This window comes from Artemia sp. Qi Xiang Cuo, chromosome 1, assembly GCF_049724085.1.
Source record: "Artemia sp. Qi Xiang Cuo chromosome 1, ASM4972408v1, whole genome shotgun sequence".
In the NCBI taxonomy this organism is placed as follows: Eukaryota; Metazoa; Arthropoda; class Branchiopoda; order Anostraca; family Artemiidae; genus Artemia; species Artemia sp. Qi Xiang Cuo.
Window position 1 is genome coordinate 45,066,849 of NC_142794.1, and position 14,241 is coordinate 45,081,089.

The window sequence follows — 14,241 nt, forward strand, 5'->3', positions numbered from 1 at the left end:
CCAGTCGAATAAGCCCCTCCCCTTAAAGCATCTACGACCATCCCCTCCATACTAAGCGGCCAGGGGGAAAATATTAAACAAGAGGCACTTTTTATTCTTATTCAATGGTAATGCGTTGACTCTGATGATGTCTCTAATTTTAGACTATAATTTGTAGGCTCACTTGGTAGGTGGCGCAAAACATGTCATCATCTCGGCACCCTCTGCTGATGCTCCGATGTTTGTTGTTGGTGTGAACCACGAGAAATACGATCCCACAATGAAGATTGTCTCAAACGCATCTTGTACCACAAACTGTCTAGCTCCTTTGGCTAAAGTTATCAACGATAAGTTTGGCATCCTTGAAGGTCTTATGACTACAGTTCATGCTATTACTGCCACCCAAAAAACCGTTGATGGACCATCTGGTAAACTGTGGAGGGATGGCAGAGGTGAGATTTTAACTAAAAATTTAATTTTCATTGGGCCCTTTTCACATTTGAAAAGTGAATTTCAATACATTCTTACGGTAAAAAAAAGGGTACACAGAATATATCAAATACATTTTTTATAGCTTTAGTCATTCGATTGAATTCATCTAAGATTATTTAATGTTTATGAAAAGACTTCTGACAAATTGGGAAATGAATCATTATTTTCTCTTCGGCTGGGAAGATAATTTGATAATATTCCATTTTAATAGTTAAGCATTCATCGATAAACAGAGTCAAAAGCCTTAGTTCTGGTCACGTGATTTCACAATGGGAAAAGTATGAAACTTCCATGAAAATAGAATACAATCTTGCCCCATTATCGGTAATTTTTGTGCATTTTCATATGTTGTCCCCAGATTATTTTTAGAGATGTGGATCTTCAGATTCGTTTTGAGAGCGATGGCATTTCCGTGTATAATCCTCTTGTATACTGACGTGACTCCCCTCTTATGTTTGTGTTTAAATGACCTTTCTTTCCTCTTCTTTTTTTTAATCGGAATTGTAAATATCCAAAATTACATAGTTGTATTGATGTCAATAGCTGTAAATTCAAGTTCCATATGTTGCTTGAAGTTGCAGTATATATGATAAAAAGAAGATAAAGAAATTCGAATAAGGTTCTTTTTTTATTTTTATATCTACCAGATGTTAATCGATTTATTTATAAAAGAAAACTGTGTGCTTTTTAAAAACTTGGAATTTGAATGCGATTTTCATTATTCATAAAATGTGCTGCAAATAGACTCGACAATAAATTTACAAAGCGGAGGAGGGATAAAGGGATCCTTCTTAGGGGGGGGGGGGGAAGCTGATGCTTAAAATTGTGTTTTAGGCTCTAGTTTTTGAATTTTTGCATTTTCTTGCAAAAAATCTTGAAGAGAGTGTGGGTCTTTGGATGGACATGAGAAGGGGAGGGGCGGCCTCGTGGGCAAGAACAAATCGTTCAGTTTTAATTTATTTTTAGAGGATGAAATGGCGCCGAGATATTACAGTGAAAACATGAAATAAAGCTTGAAATTTCACAAAAAATAAAATAAAAAACGGATAGATCAAAGAAACAATCATGCCAAGCAAGTTTTCTTTGCCATTTTTATATACTTTATTTATTTAATCTAGTTAAATACTTATTTCTAGTGATTGAAAAAGATGTCAGTTAGAATAGAAATTGTTTAGTTTGTCTTAATTCACTTGGTGTTGATTGATGTATTATTAACCCAATTCTTTATTTTGTAGGTGCTGCCCAAAATATCATTCCAGCCTCCACTGGTGCCGCCAAGGCTGTAGGAAAAGTTATTCCTGAACTTAACGGCAAGCTCACTGGAATGGCTTTCCGTGTACCTGTTCACGACGTCTCTGTTGTTGACCTTACTTGCAGGTATTAACTGTTTTACATCTCGCCTACTTAATTAATTTTAGTTCACCATCTTTATAAACACAACAGATCGGTAAAAAATCAATTGATAAATTAAAAAAAAGGCATTCTAGTCATGAGTTAAAATGGGTGTTAATTATTCACAGCTCTATCCAAAAACGAATTTCCCCAGAAAATTCTTTCCTAGTAAATGACGCGTTTTATATGTTCAAAAACCAGTAGTACACATTCTTTGACGCCGGTTTGGTGTCTAATGCCCGTGCCACATCATAGTCACATCTATCGATAAAGAAAGCCAAATATCATGAATGACATGGCAATTTTCTTGATTTTAGCGTCACACTTGTATTTAAGAAGCAAAAAATTAAAATTGCAAGAAATTCGTTTAATGAGTTTGCACCAACAGCAATTTGTGTCCAACTGTTTTCTACTAATGCTGATCTTCTTAACTTTTGTCAGATTCCTCTCCCAGATGGATAAACCGCTGTTCTAAGTTTCCATCTTTTGTAGTTTTAAAAAGTGTGCCTTAAGTGTTGACTGATTGGTCAGTCAAAAGTTTATACTTGAAGGTTGAACAATGTTCAACTTCAAAAATTACGAACGGCAAACGTAATTGGCGCTGTAGTCGTGCGTAATTTTGAGTTTATCAACAAGTGTGACTACTTTAGCACGGGCATAAACCACTTAGTACCATCCTTTTAATTGTGTAAAAGATAACTTTAGCTGTATCTTTATGTCAAAAGATAATAGAGATAACACTTTTATTGGTTAAAATGTGGGTAACCGTACCCACAAAAAAAAATGAGACCCGGACAGTGGAAGAAGAGTGGCCCAAACTTGCACTTCTAATATTTTGACCCCCTTGGGAAAATATTCTGGTAAATTTTGAATCAAAATGCATTTGAACGCGTTTTGATTAACTGTTGTTCACTCTTGAAACCAAGAATTCTCTTTTGCTTCAAAAATTAAAGGAGCGTATTCCAAACTTTAGTTCCGGAATTTAATTCTAGTTCCTTCAGAAGGATGCCTTGTCTACCAATGGAGTCCAACGCTAAAAATGAAAAGAAGTGAATGAGGCGGTTCTAATCCATATTGATTAAGTCCATTGATTAAACGAAGGTTGGGTAGGATTATAAAAATGCTCTAAAATTGCAATTTAGTATTTTGATAACCGAATCTTAGGAAACACTTTTGATCTTATGTTTCATATAGACGTGGAGGTTGACGAATGAGGAATTATGGACTGCATCTCTGTATATAGTGTTCATTTTAAAAGAGGTCCGCAATCATCAGTGTTATGGTGAAATTTATTTAGAAATGCTGAAATATTTTTCCCTGGCGGGGACGTTAATATAGTAACTTTTCAAAGAGAAATATTACTTAACAAGTGATAAGTAGAAAAAATTTCTAGGGCAGTAATGGTAGCGGCTTCTATTTCATGTGGTGTATCTTTAAATTAAGCTAGATTTCACAGTTGTTTATTGTCAAAGTTACGCTTCGTTATCAAGACTTATGATCTCATACTTATATAATCATACTTATGATCTTATTATCATATAATTTATGATAAAAAAAAGATAATCACACTTATGATCGAGTTTCACGAGTTGTTGGTCCTTCTTTTTCGAATGTATCATGGAAGGGTTGCCAAAATTAAACGTAAAACTGAATTGCACGAAAGACTCTAAAAATGCGCTTCAAGGAAGCTTTAGAAGCAGAACTAGTTCTAAAGCTGCTATGTTAATAAAATAATGGTATATAGTAAAAACAATATAATAGTACATAATTAAGTATATAATTTATTCAGTCGATCTTTCGATTATAATATATCAGTTAATCTTTCCAGTAGTTTTGAAATAACTGGAAGCAAAGAGAAGAGTCGGTAACTCATCAGATCATTTTTTCAACTGTTTTAAAAAGAGGAACAACTAAATCCTATTTCAAACATGGTGAATATATACCATTTTTCATGCACAGGTTAATCAAATACGAAAGTTTACTAGATATGATGCAAAATATGGACGGAAATATCTGACCCTTCTGAAGTATTGTTCTTCGTTTCATTTAAAGGATTTGATAATTCAGCATAAGTTACAAGGCGTAATAACAAGAAACATCATCGTCTGGAAATTATAATAATATATAAGTACATAGTATATAGTAAAAGAAATAGTAAATGATAGCTTCTATTTCTAAAGCTATTAATCTAAATAAATTGGAATAAAACTATTGCATTAATTCTAATTTGTCTGCTGCCATTAAAAAACAGCAACAGCGGAATTTCAAGTAGAAAAGTTTTATAATAATTCATTATGCAATCACAGCTGTGACATTGAAGTCTAGATGTTAAATATCAAACTCTAATTTCTGAGCCCATCAAGTTCAATACCTTGTATAACTACAAGTATATATCGGATTTAAGCAACTATACATTGTGTATATAAACACTTTTTTATTGTAATTCATCATTAAACTTTAGATTAGCCAAAGAAGCCAGTTATGATGACATTAAAAAAGCAGTCAAGGAAGCGTCAGAAGGAGCGATGAAGGGGATTTTAGGCTACACTGAGGAAGAAGTTGTCTCAACAGACTTCATTGGAGACAATCATTCGTCAATTTTCGATGCCAAAGCTGGCATTCAACTTAGCCCAACTTTTGTTAAACTTATTTCTTGGTAAGTCGACATCTCTTGTTCAATACACATTCAAATTTGTTGATTTTAAATTTTTTCCTTTATACTCATCGGCTTTATTTTTATTTTTTTTCGAAAGTTCAGACAAGTAAACTGCCAAAAAAGGTAAATTTTCCAAACACCGAAAGCAGTTCTGGCATCTGTCGGCTGGTGTCACTCATTCTGTAAAGCGTCTGAAAATAATATCGTATGTGATAAAATACCCACATCTTATTTTCTAATTAAAAAAAAATTTAAAGATTTTCATTTGGTCGTGTTTGGCGCACTGTTCTTCTTTGGAACTTGAGAGCTATGGAGTTGATGAGCGGCTCTTTCAGATCGTTGTGGGTTTTCTTAGTCAAAAATGGTCATTAAGACCCCTCCATCTCTTTGGTAGCTACAGCGCCTCAAGTGCATCTGTATTGGGGTCTTTGAGCCTATTCTCTTCTTCCTGAATTCTAAAGATGCTCACGTTTTCCTCATATTTTTTTCATCTAGTTGGCCCACTTTTTTTTAACGACTCCCCCCGGAGTCGTTGCCAGAATGATGAATTCTGGCTTATGCTCATATAAAATTCTACCATTGGCTATCAAAATTTTGCACTACCCTTTTCGATGTTATATAAAGAGCTAAAAACTTTCTAATTACTGTTGGCCTGGATTGCGTTCGTTGATCTGGCGTGTTCTGTAATCAGTGCTTCCACTATCTGTTTTTCAGCTTTTGTTTATACTTCGCATTATTTTGCAAATAATATATGCCTAATATATTTTCGTAAAGTAATTATATTGATTTAATATCCCCAATGAAACTTCAGATTCTCGTAACGACGTTCTACGTGCACCATCCCTGATCTATGTGATTTGTCCCTGCAGAAAGAGTGTAGAGACACCAAAGTTAGGAAATAACTGGGAAAACAGCGTTGCTTACGCTGCTTATATCTATTACCACACAAGTTATTGTTACGAAAACACAGTTGGCAACTATATATATATATATATATATATATATATATATATATATATATATATATATATATATATATATTCATTATTTTGTTTGTAATCTATTTTCCCCAGCAATTGTTTTGATTGCTGCAATAAAACAGAGACTTTTAATTTTTATACTTTTACAGGTCAGTGAAAAGATTTTTCCAGTTATTTCGTACCTACTAATTTCGCCAATAAAGCTTAGTCAGATTTTATAACTTATAACTAAAATTCCTGTTCAGTAAAATTTGCGCATTTCACCCTTTGTCTTCTTAAAAAAAAAAATCGATTCGACTTCTTCCTGTTCTGGTATTTGTAGTTCTCTTTTGTCTTTGTAAACTTTTGTTCATCCACTGCCAGTCTTCATGGACGTTATTGTGTATACTTCATAAAAAATAATCGATCTTCCTTTCTAGGTACGACAACGAATTTGGCTACTCATGCCGTGTTGTTGACCTCATCAAGTACATGCACTCTCGTGCTTGAATTCTCTTCGGTTAGGATTCGCCCTACGCCTTGAAGCGTTTCAATATTTTGTGATCAGTCGTATAAATGTTTGATTAGAAACAAAAATCCTTGTGGCTAAGTTGCTTGATTCTAATGTTTTGGTCCATGGAATATGTAGAAATATTAAATTATGTTGAATTCACGTTATGCATCGTATCAGTAGGATATAATAAGATCGACTTGCAGTTAAGTTCTCGTTTGTAGTGTAGCTATAAGCAGCATTACAAATCAGGCAATTGTTAAGGAATTTATTCCGGGGAAAGGCAAGTTGGTCAAGAAGAATAGTCAATAATTACAAGGATCTAGGGAAAATAAGGATGTTTACGACTAGGATGCTTAACGTCTTCTCATGTGTCATATTTTTTTTATTTCTTTCAATCTACGTGTCCATCTCTTAAACCATGATGGTTTTTGTAATTTGAATATTAAGGTCATGTGACGAGTTAAGCTATTGCAGGGTTATGCTTACACTCCAACTTGTGAGAAAAGTTAAGTTGATTTTAAGACATTTTCAAACATAATTTTATACTCGTAATTGGCCTGTAGTAGCATTGTAAATAATACCTCTCGGCTAAATTAGCCGAGAGGTACTTACTACTACTCATCCCCCCTTCGCATTTCAGAATGATATTACTTTAGTGTGTGATTAAGATGTTTGTTGAGGGAGCAGTCACGGGAGAAGTTCAGACACGAGAAGTACCCTTGAAAAAGAGAGAAGAATGGTACAAATTCACACGTTTGAATTACAGAGAAAAACCCTTGCTGCGTCATAGTAGCAAACTGCTGAGTATTTGAATCTTAATCAGAATATGGTGCAGAGAGACGAACTGGTCAATTTCAGGTTTGGAAATACCATTGGTGGTTAGTTGTGTCTATTATGTCAACTTTTTAAGTTAGAGGATACCGTCTCTTTGTCTGAAATGTCATTCAGGAGGTGCATATTAAGGGAAAACTTACCCAATATACTACCGAAAAGAATTTCTTTATTCATATTTGCTATAGATGGTTACTGGAAGTTAGATTGTGTTTATACAAATAGTTTTTTTTTGCCTTACAGTAAAACATGTACTTTTTATTAAAAATGATAGATCATTGGCCTTTTCTGTGTGCTTGATGTGTGAATATTCTAATCTGTTGGACCGGTGATGTAATTTCGAACCACGTAGAAGTAATTGTTTTGAAAGAAATCCAGTTAAGTGATAATTTTGAAGCGCTATCAAATTTATAGTTTTTTGCGACATCCCGTATGTGCATATAAAGCTGCTGCTCGGAACTTAAACTTTGACGATCAAACCACAGACGTCTAAGTTTTATATTGTGAGCAGACTTGATCTGGCCAAATACTATTTTTAATGATTTATTGGAAGTCCAGTTTGAGGTAATCCCTATGAAATCCATGTTGGTAACCTTTGTCTTTCTTGTTCACTCTCCAACCAGTTGTGTCTGCAGAGCCACTTAGTATCTGACCACGTTCCTTCTGGCATGAACTAGGTGCGGATATATTTACCATCTTAACTCATCCTCCAGTAGCCATTATTATTCACCTTCTAATAAAATACCATATAATAAATCATACCAACAACCGGGGCCATTGTTGTTTTGCAGGTCGGTTGAAATTTGCAAGGATTGCTAATTTCTGGAATAGTACCAAACGGGTTGAAGAAGACAAAAATGGGCACAACTTTAAAGCCGGTCACTCAATGAACATGGAATATATATATATATATATATATATATATATATATATATATATATATATATATATATATATATATATATATATATATATATATATATGTATATATATGTATATACAGGGTTTGTCCGGAAAGTAATACGACTGAGTCGATCTAAAAACATTTATTGAGCCAATCGTTACAATTCTTTGAAAACTTTCAAAATAGGCTCTTTTTGCGTAGCAATGCCAGCGCGATTTCCAAGCATTGAAGGCGTCATGGTATGCATTCTCCGGAATAGCCTTGAGAGCCACGGTGCATGCTGCTTGGATCCTCTCTGTCGCCTCAAAATGCTTGTCTTTCATCGACCTTTTCAGGGGGGAAACATTAAAGGGGCCACATCTGGGCTCTAGGGAGGCTGCGGAAGCGTTGGGATGCTGGCCTTGGTCAGGTAGTTGTTTACGAGAAAGGCAGTGTGAGCCGGGGCGTTGTCGTTGTGCAACTTCCAGTCGGCTACGAGGTCTTGTCGGACCCGATTGACCTTTCGATTTAGTCTTTTGAGCGCTTCCAAATAAAACATGACGCTGACGGTTTATCCGGGAGGAACAAACTCATGGTGGACGATGACTTTGATGTCAAAAAAGACAATGAACATCGTTTTCACTTCGGATTTGTTCATTCTTGCCTTTTTGGGCGGAGACGCCGACGTGTGCCACTCAGAAGATTGTCTCAGGATCACGCTCAAAGATCCAGGACTCGTCACCTGTGATTACGTTATTCAAAAATTGGGGGTAACTTTCACAAATGTTCAAATTTTCTTGGCACACTTCCATTCGCCGCAGTTTCTGGTCGTCAGTGAGCACTTTTAGGACCATCTTCGTGCATATCTTGCACATTTTAAAATGCACCGTCATAATGTCATGCAACATCTGGGTAAACCTGCTGGATCATATCAAACGTCTGTGTCGCAAATTTACCGAGTTTCACACAGAATTTAATCGCGTACCTCTGCTCTAACAAACGCTGCATTTTCCGCTTGCACCACTCACAGAAACCACGCCACGCAAAAATGCCTGTCCTGACTCTCAAGGTGCTCGGAGACAACAAACCAGCCGCTTGTTAGCTAGGAACGCCTTCTACCGAATCCGGTTGACGCGAGCACGCTTCGAAGTACAGTCGTGGCGGAAGAAAATCAATCCTATTACTTTCCGGACAAACCCTGTATATATATATATATATATATATATATACATATATATATATATATATATATATATATATATATATATATATATATATATATATATATATATATATATATATATATTTATATATATATATATATATATATATATATATATATATATATATATATATATATATATATATATATATATATATATATATATATACAGGGTTTTTCCGCAAAGTAATAGGACTGATTTGCGCATACGCCAAGACTGAGTTGAATTTCTAGACACAGACCTTAGATGCAGGCCATATATTACTAATTTTTACAATGGCCAAGCGAAATAATATATTTAAATTTTTTTTATCGTCTTGTGACAAAATCATGCTGCGTTATCCCTCTCCTCCCTATAGTTACTGTTATGGATTTCCATAAATAATTTAGTAAAATTTTCGACTTTACAACTGCAACTGACAATTAGCTTCAAGAAGAAGCCCATAACGATGAATTCACTTTCCAAGTCAGACCTTACGGCTCCAATGCTTTATTATTATTTTTTTCCCAGAGGCACTTCATATGGAAGTGGTCGTCGTATAAACTTTAAAGGGGGCTCATTCGATTAGAAGTCGAGAGTTCTAGTGCCCTTTTTAAGGGTCAAAAGTGATTGGAAATCAACTAACACCCCTTCCACACCCACCATTTCCCCAAAAACATCCGATCAAAATTTTGAGATAGCCATTTTGTTCTACGTAGTTGATTTCCAGATAGAACATATGTTTTTGAGGAGGACTTTCCCCCCACAGCCCACCGGGCAGGGGTTTTAAATTATGCCCTGGGGGCATATAAGGTTTTTTATAGAAAACGTTGTCGTAGAAACTTCAAAAAGGGCTCATTAGATTGAAAATTAAAATGGCTGGTGTCCTTTTAATTGCCGAAAGTGATTGGAGGGCGTCTAACACCCCTTCTACGTTCACCATTTCTCCAAACACATCCACTCAAAATTTTTAGAAATCCATTTTATTCAACTTAGTTGAAAGATTTTGAAGTTATCTTTGAGCAGGACACTCCCCCCCCCCCCACAGTCTTCAGGGCAAGGGTTATGTTATGCCCTGGGGGCATATATGGTTCTTGTGGAATGAATGCTCGTATACACTTCAGAGAGAAATCATTTGATTGGAAATTGAAAGTTCTAGTTCACATTTAGGAGTCAAAATCTATCGAGGGATACACAGTACCTCCCCCCGCATGCACATTTTTCCCAAATGCTCCCGTTAAAAATATCGGTGTATCTATTTTGTTATAAATAGTTCAAAGATCATATAACAAAACTCTGGTGTCAACACAACGCCCCAGGGCCCGGGGGCAGGCGTTGTAAGTTATGCCCTGGGGGCATATATGGTTCTTATGAAATGGATGCTCGTATAAACTTCAAAGAGAGATCATTTGATTGGAATCTGAAAGTTCTAGTTCACTTTTTAAGAATTAGAAGAGATTGAAGGGCACCTAGCCCCCCGCCCTCCATGCCTTTTTTTCTGAAACCCATCTGATAAGAGTATTGAGGTAGCCAGTTTTTAAAAATAGTTCAAAGACCATATAACGAAAACTCCGGGGCCGACACAGTACCCCCAGGGCCCGAGGGCAAGCGTTGTAAGTTATGCCCTGGGCGAAAATATAGTTCTTATGGAAAGGATGCTCGTAAAAACTTCAGAGAGGGCCGATTTGATTGGAAATTGAAATTTCTAGTTTAGTTTTTCAGAGTCAAAAGAGATTGGAGGGCAACTAGCCCCCCCCCCCCCACATCCTTTCTTCCCCAAATCCATCCGCTACAAATTTTGAGATAGCCAGTTTTTTTTAAAAAGTTTCAAAAATTAGATTACAAAAACTCCGGTGTCAACACAACCCTCCGGGGCCCGGAGGGTAGGTGTTGTAAGTGCTGTCCTAGGGGCGTATATGGTTCTTATAAAAGGGATGCTCGTATAAACTTCAGAGAGGGCTCATTTGATTGGAAATTAAAAGTTCTAGTTCAGTTTTTAAGAATCAAAAGAAAACAGAGGGCAACTATCCCCCCCTACGCCCCTTTTCCCCCAAATGCATCCAATGAAAGATTTTGAGATAGCCATTTTTTTAAAAACAGTTCAAAGGTCAGATAAAAAAATCTGGGGTCGACACATCCACCCAGGGCCCGGGGGCAGGTGTTGCAAGTTATGCCCTGGGGGCTTCTTATGGAAGGGATGCTCGTATAAACTTCAAAGAGGGGTGATTTGAATGAAAATAAAAAGTTCTAGTTCAATTTTTAAGAGTCAAAAGAGATCGGAGGACCCCTAGCCCCCCACCCCCTTTTTCCCCTAAACCATCCGATACAAATTTTGAGATAGCCATTTTTTTAAAATGGTAAAAAAGATAGCCATTTTTTTTTAAACTAGAACTTTTAATTTCCGTTCGAATGAGCCCTCTCACGATATTCTAGGACTACTGGATCGGTACGGTAACCCCTGGAAAAAAAAAACAAATAAACACGCCTCCGTGATCTTTCTTCTGGCAAAAAACACGAAATTCCATATTTTTGCATATGGAAGCTTGAAACTTCTACAGTGGGGTTCTCTGATATGCTGACTCTGATGGTGTGATTTTCATTAAGGTTCTATGACTTTTAGGGGGTGTTTCCCCCTTTTTTCAAAAATAAGGCAGATTTTCTCAGGCGCGTAACTTTTTGATGGGTAAGACTAAACTTAATGAAACTTATATATTTGAAATCAACATACAAATCTGATTCTTTCGATGTATCTATTGGTATCAGAATTCTGTTTTTTAGAGTTTCGGTTACTATTGAGCTGGGTCACTCCTTACTTAGAGTTTGACTGTAAAAGAAATAATACACTGGTTATATTGTGTAAAAGAATCACAAAAAAAAATTCAGCAAAGAAAAGGGCTGAATCCAGATTGGTCTGTTGCAACTGTCAAAAGTTCAATTTTGTATGATCGTCTCAAGTTCGTAATTGTGCAAGCGGCGTCCCTCTTCGAAAAAAAGAAGAAAATAAATCATTCATATAAAAAACGGAGGCATTTACAGTATACTCAATCATTGTTTTGTTTTATTCTGATGGTTCAGATTTTGCTATCAAAAGGTGCACTTGGTTTTAAAGAATAGTATTTCAAGTTAGAATCATTTCGGGGAAAAAAGGAAACAGTTTAGTAAGTAAGGTACTACATAAAAGTTAAAATAAAATTTGACAAGTAGAATTTATTTATGATCAAACAGAACGTGCATATTAGCATTCTCGGAGTCATCCAAGAAGAGTGTAGAAAATATATTGTCATAAAAGTCAGGATAGTAATCACAAGCCCTTTCACAATCTGGCGAAAAATTAACTTCCAATAACTTTGGCTCTATTATCTTGCAGCCATTGAGATTTTCCCAAGAAAGCATCAAATCAGCAGCATACATAGCTCGAGATTGAGGATTGTGAGCTATACCTATGGGAGGGTCCTTCTCTGTGGCTGCTATTAACATATCTTTGAGCATATTAAGGATTTTTTCTTCAGTATCCGTCCAGGACACGTCAGGATATTGTTCTTGAATCTTCTGAATAAAATCATGGCAGTACATTTGACAAAGTTCAGTTTCGCCATAATTCATCACGGTGAAGTGCCGCTCATATTCTTCAAGGTGGGCCAATTCGAATGGTTTGTTCGAAAATCGGAGCCAGAAGCGATTGTAAACAAATGCCTTTAACGGTTTGACACTTTGCAACAGGACTAAATATCTCACGTCAAATTTCACATTCCCAATTTCGGGACGATTAAATAAAACTGGATCATGAATATATTTTTGAGCTATTTTTGGTCCTGAAAAGGGCAAACGAAGAATAAAACTCAAATTATTAGTCACATGAGTATCCAAACTGCGAGCAAGATTAAAAGGTTTGCAGATCCAATGATTATCAATTCCCTTGGATTCTCTTGCTTGGAAATACGCTGCAAATTTTTCTATTTCAGTATTTAAATCGAACGTCGCAGGTAGCCATGACGGATACGTTGTCAATGTTTCCACGTCACACGTTATGCCATTTGGTGCTTTTCGACGGCAAACAACTCCAAGAAGGTCTTTAACTGTCAAAATATATTCAAATGGAAATTGGTTTATTAGACGATTAGGTGCCTGAAGGCTCAGCGCCTCAAAATCTTTAAAAGCAGAAACATACCAGCAAATATTTGCACTACTCTCATCTTCAGTAATTTCAAACCTAGGGTCCCTTAAATTTTCTGCAATGAAAGGGTATTGGGTATAAACTTTCAAAGGCCTGTTTTTCCAGATTATTGGATCAGGGGCGTCAGCATATCTTAAAGTTTCATTTTTCCTTCCAGAAGTGAAGTAGCTTATATCAGGCTCCCTCTGCTGGAGAGAGATAGAAGTGAAATCAGTAGGCTTCCAAGGTAAAAGCAAAGCTTCTCTCTGAATTTCAGATTTAAACGGACCTTCGATATAGTCACGGGTCGCAACCCTGGATTGAGGAATGTCCTTAATTGGAAAAAGCAAGGAATATGCTGCTTGTTCAGTTATATAGAAGAAAGGTACAACTCTACAATTTGGTTGATCAGAATGATTAATCCTTGAACCAAACTCGTCCATTACATACCAAATAGGGACTTTCTTTTCGGGTTGAATTTCTCCACCAATACTATAGCAAGATGCATATTTCCATACTTGACTCATAACAGCATCTGCTAATTCTTCTGTATTTAGGTCGCCGTCAATTTCCATCAATATCCTCATTCTTGTACGAAGAGAATCAACGTGGATCAACTGATCTCTGGCACTTTCTGGCCTGAATGTCCAGGCATGGTCAATGAGATAAATGTGACTTGGGTCATTGCATTGAATTCCTTCTTCATCTGTTACCAAAACCGTAAACGACGGATCATGTTCAAGTTTTTCACCCTCTTCATACTCAATTTGCATAAGCCCAAAAACTGCCCCAGCATCAAATATATGTTTCTCAAGCTTGTAAAATAAGGCCTCCCATAGATAAAAAGGGACACATGATGATACTAGCTGCTCTCGGTGCAATGCAACAAACTGTTGATACAAACTGACTCCATTCAAAACTGCCTCGCTGGCCATTTTAAAGCCTGAAAATATAAATTTGGAATAAATAATAATAGCCTAATTTCTTTAGAGCATTTCTACAATTAATTGACAAATTACTACTACGAAAGACTAAGTGAATATTTTTTTTTAATGTGACTTCAGAGTATGTCTCACGAGATAAATTTTTCAATGCCTGTACAGGATGCATATTATCATAACGCAGTACTTTTAACTTAATAAAGAATGATGGATCTTTCACGTTTTTTTCCTGGCAATTT

At 36.0% G+C, this 14,241-nt stretch overlaps 2 protein-coding genes across 7 annotated transcripts in view; one reads left to right on the top strand and one right to left on the bottom strand.

The window, feature by feature from the left end:
• Window positions 1–6,151, top strand: part of LOC148956371 (glyceraldehyde-3-phosphate dehydrogenase-like) — a 36,660-nt gene extending 30,509 nt beyond the window's left edge. For both annotated transcript variants that reach the window (XM_089107451.1, XM_089107490.1), the window contains exons 5-8: window positions 158–431; window positions 1,707–1,848; window positions 4,325–4,519; window positions 5,919–6,151. In XM_089107451.1, coding sequence (XP_088963577.1) covers window positions 158–431; window positions 1,707–1,848; window positions 4,325–4,519; window positions 5,919–5,988 — 681 coding nt within the window. In that variant the 3' untranslated portion in view covers window positions 5,989–6,151. The remainder of the gene's footprint in view (window positions 1–157; window positions 432–1,706; window positions 1,849–4,324; window positions 4,520–5,918) is intronic.
• A 5,635-nt stretch (window positions 6,152–11,786) lies between these two features.
• Window positions 11,787–14,241, bottom strand: part of TTLL12 (Tubulin tyrosine ligase-like 12) — a 40,120-nt gene continuing 37,665 nt past the window's right edge. For all 5 annotated transcript variants that reach the window (XM_089095071.1, XM_089095062.1, XM_089095066.1 and 2 more), the window contains one exon: window positions 11,787–14,004. In XM_089095071.1, coding sequence (XP_088951197.1) covers window positions 12,116–13,996 — 1,881 coding nt within the window. In that variant the 5' untranslated portion in view covers window positions 13,997–14,004 and the 3' untranslated portion in view covers window positions 11,787–12,115. The remainder of the gene's footprint in view (window positions 14,005–14,241) is intronic.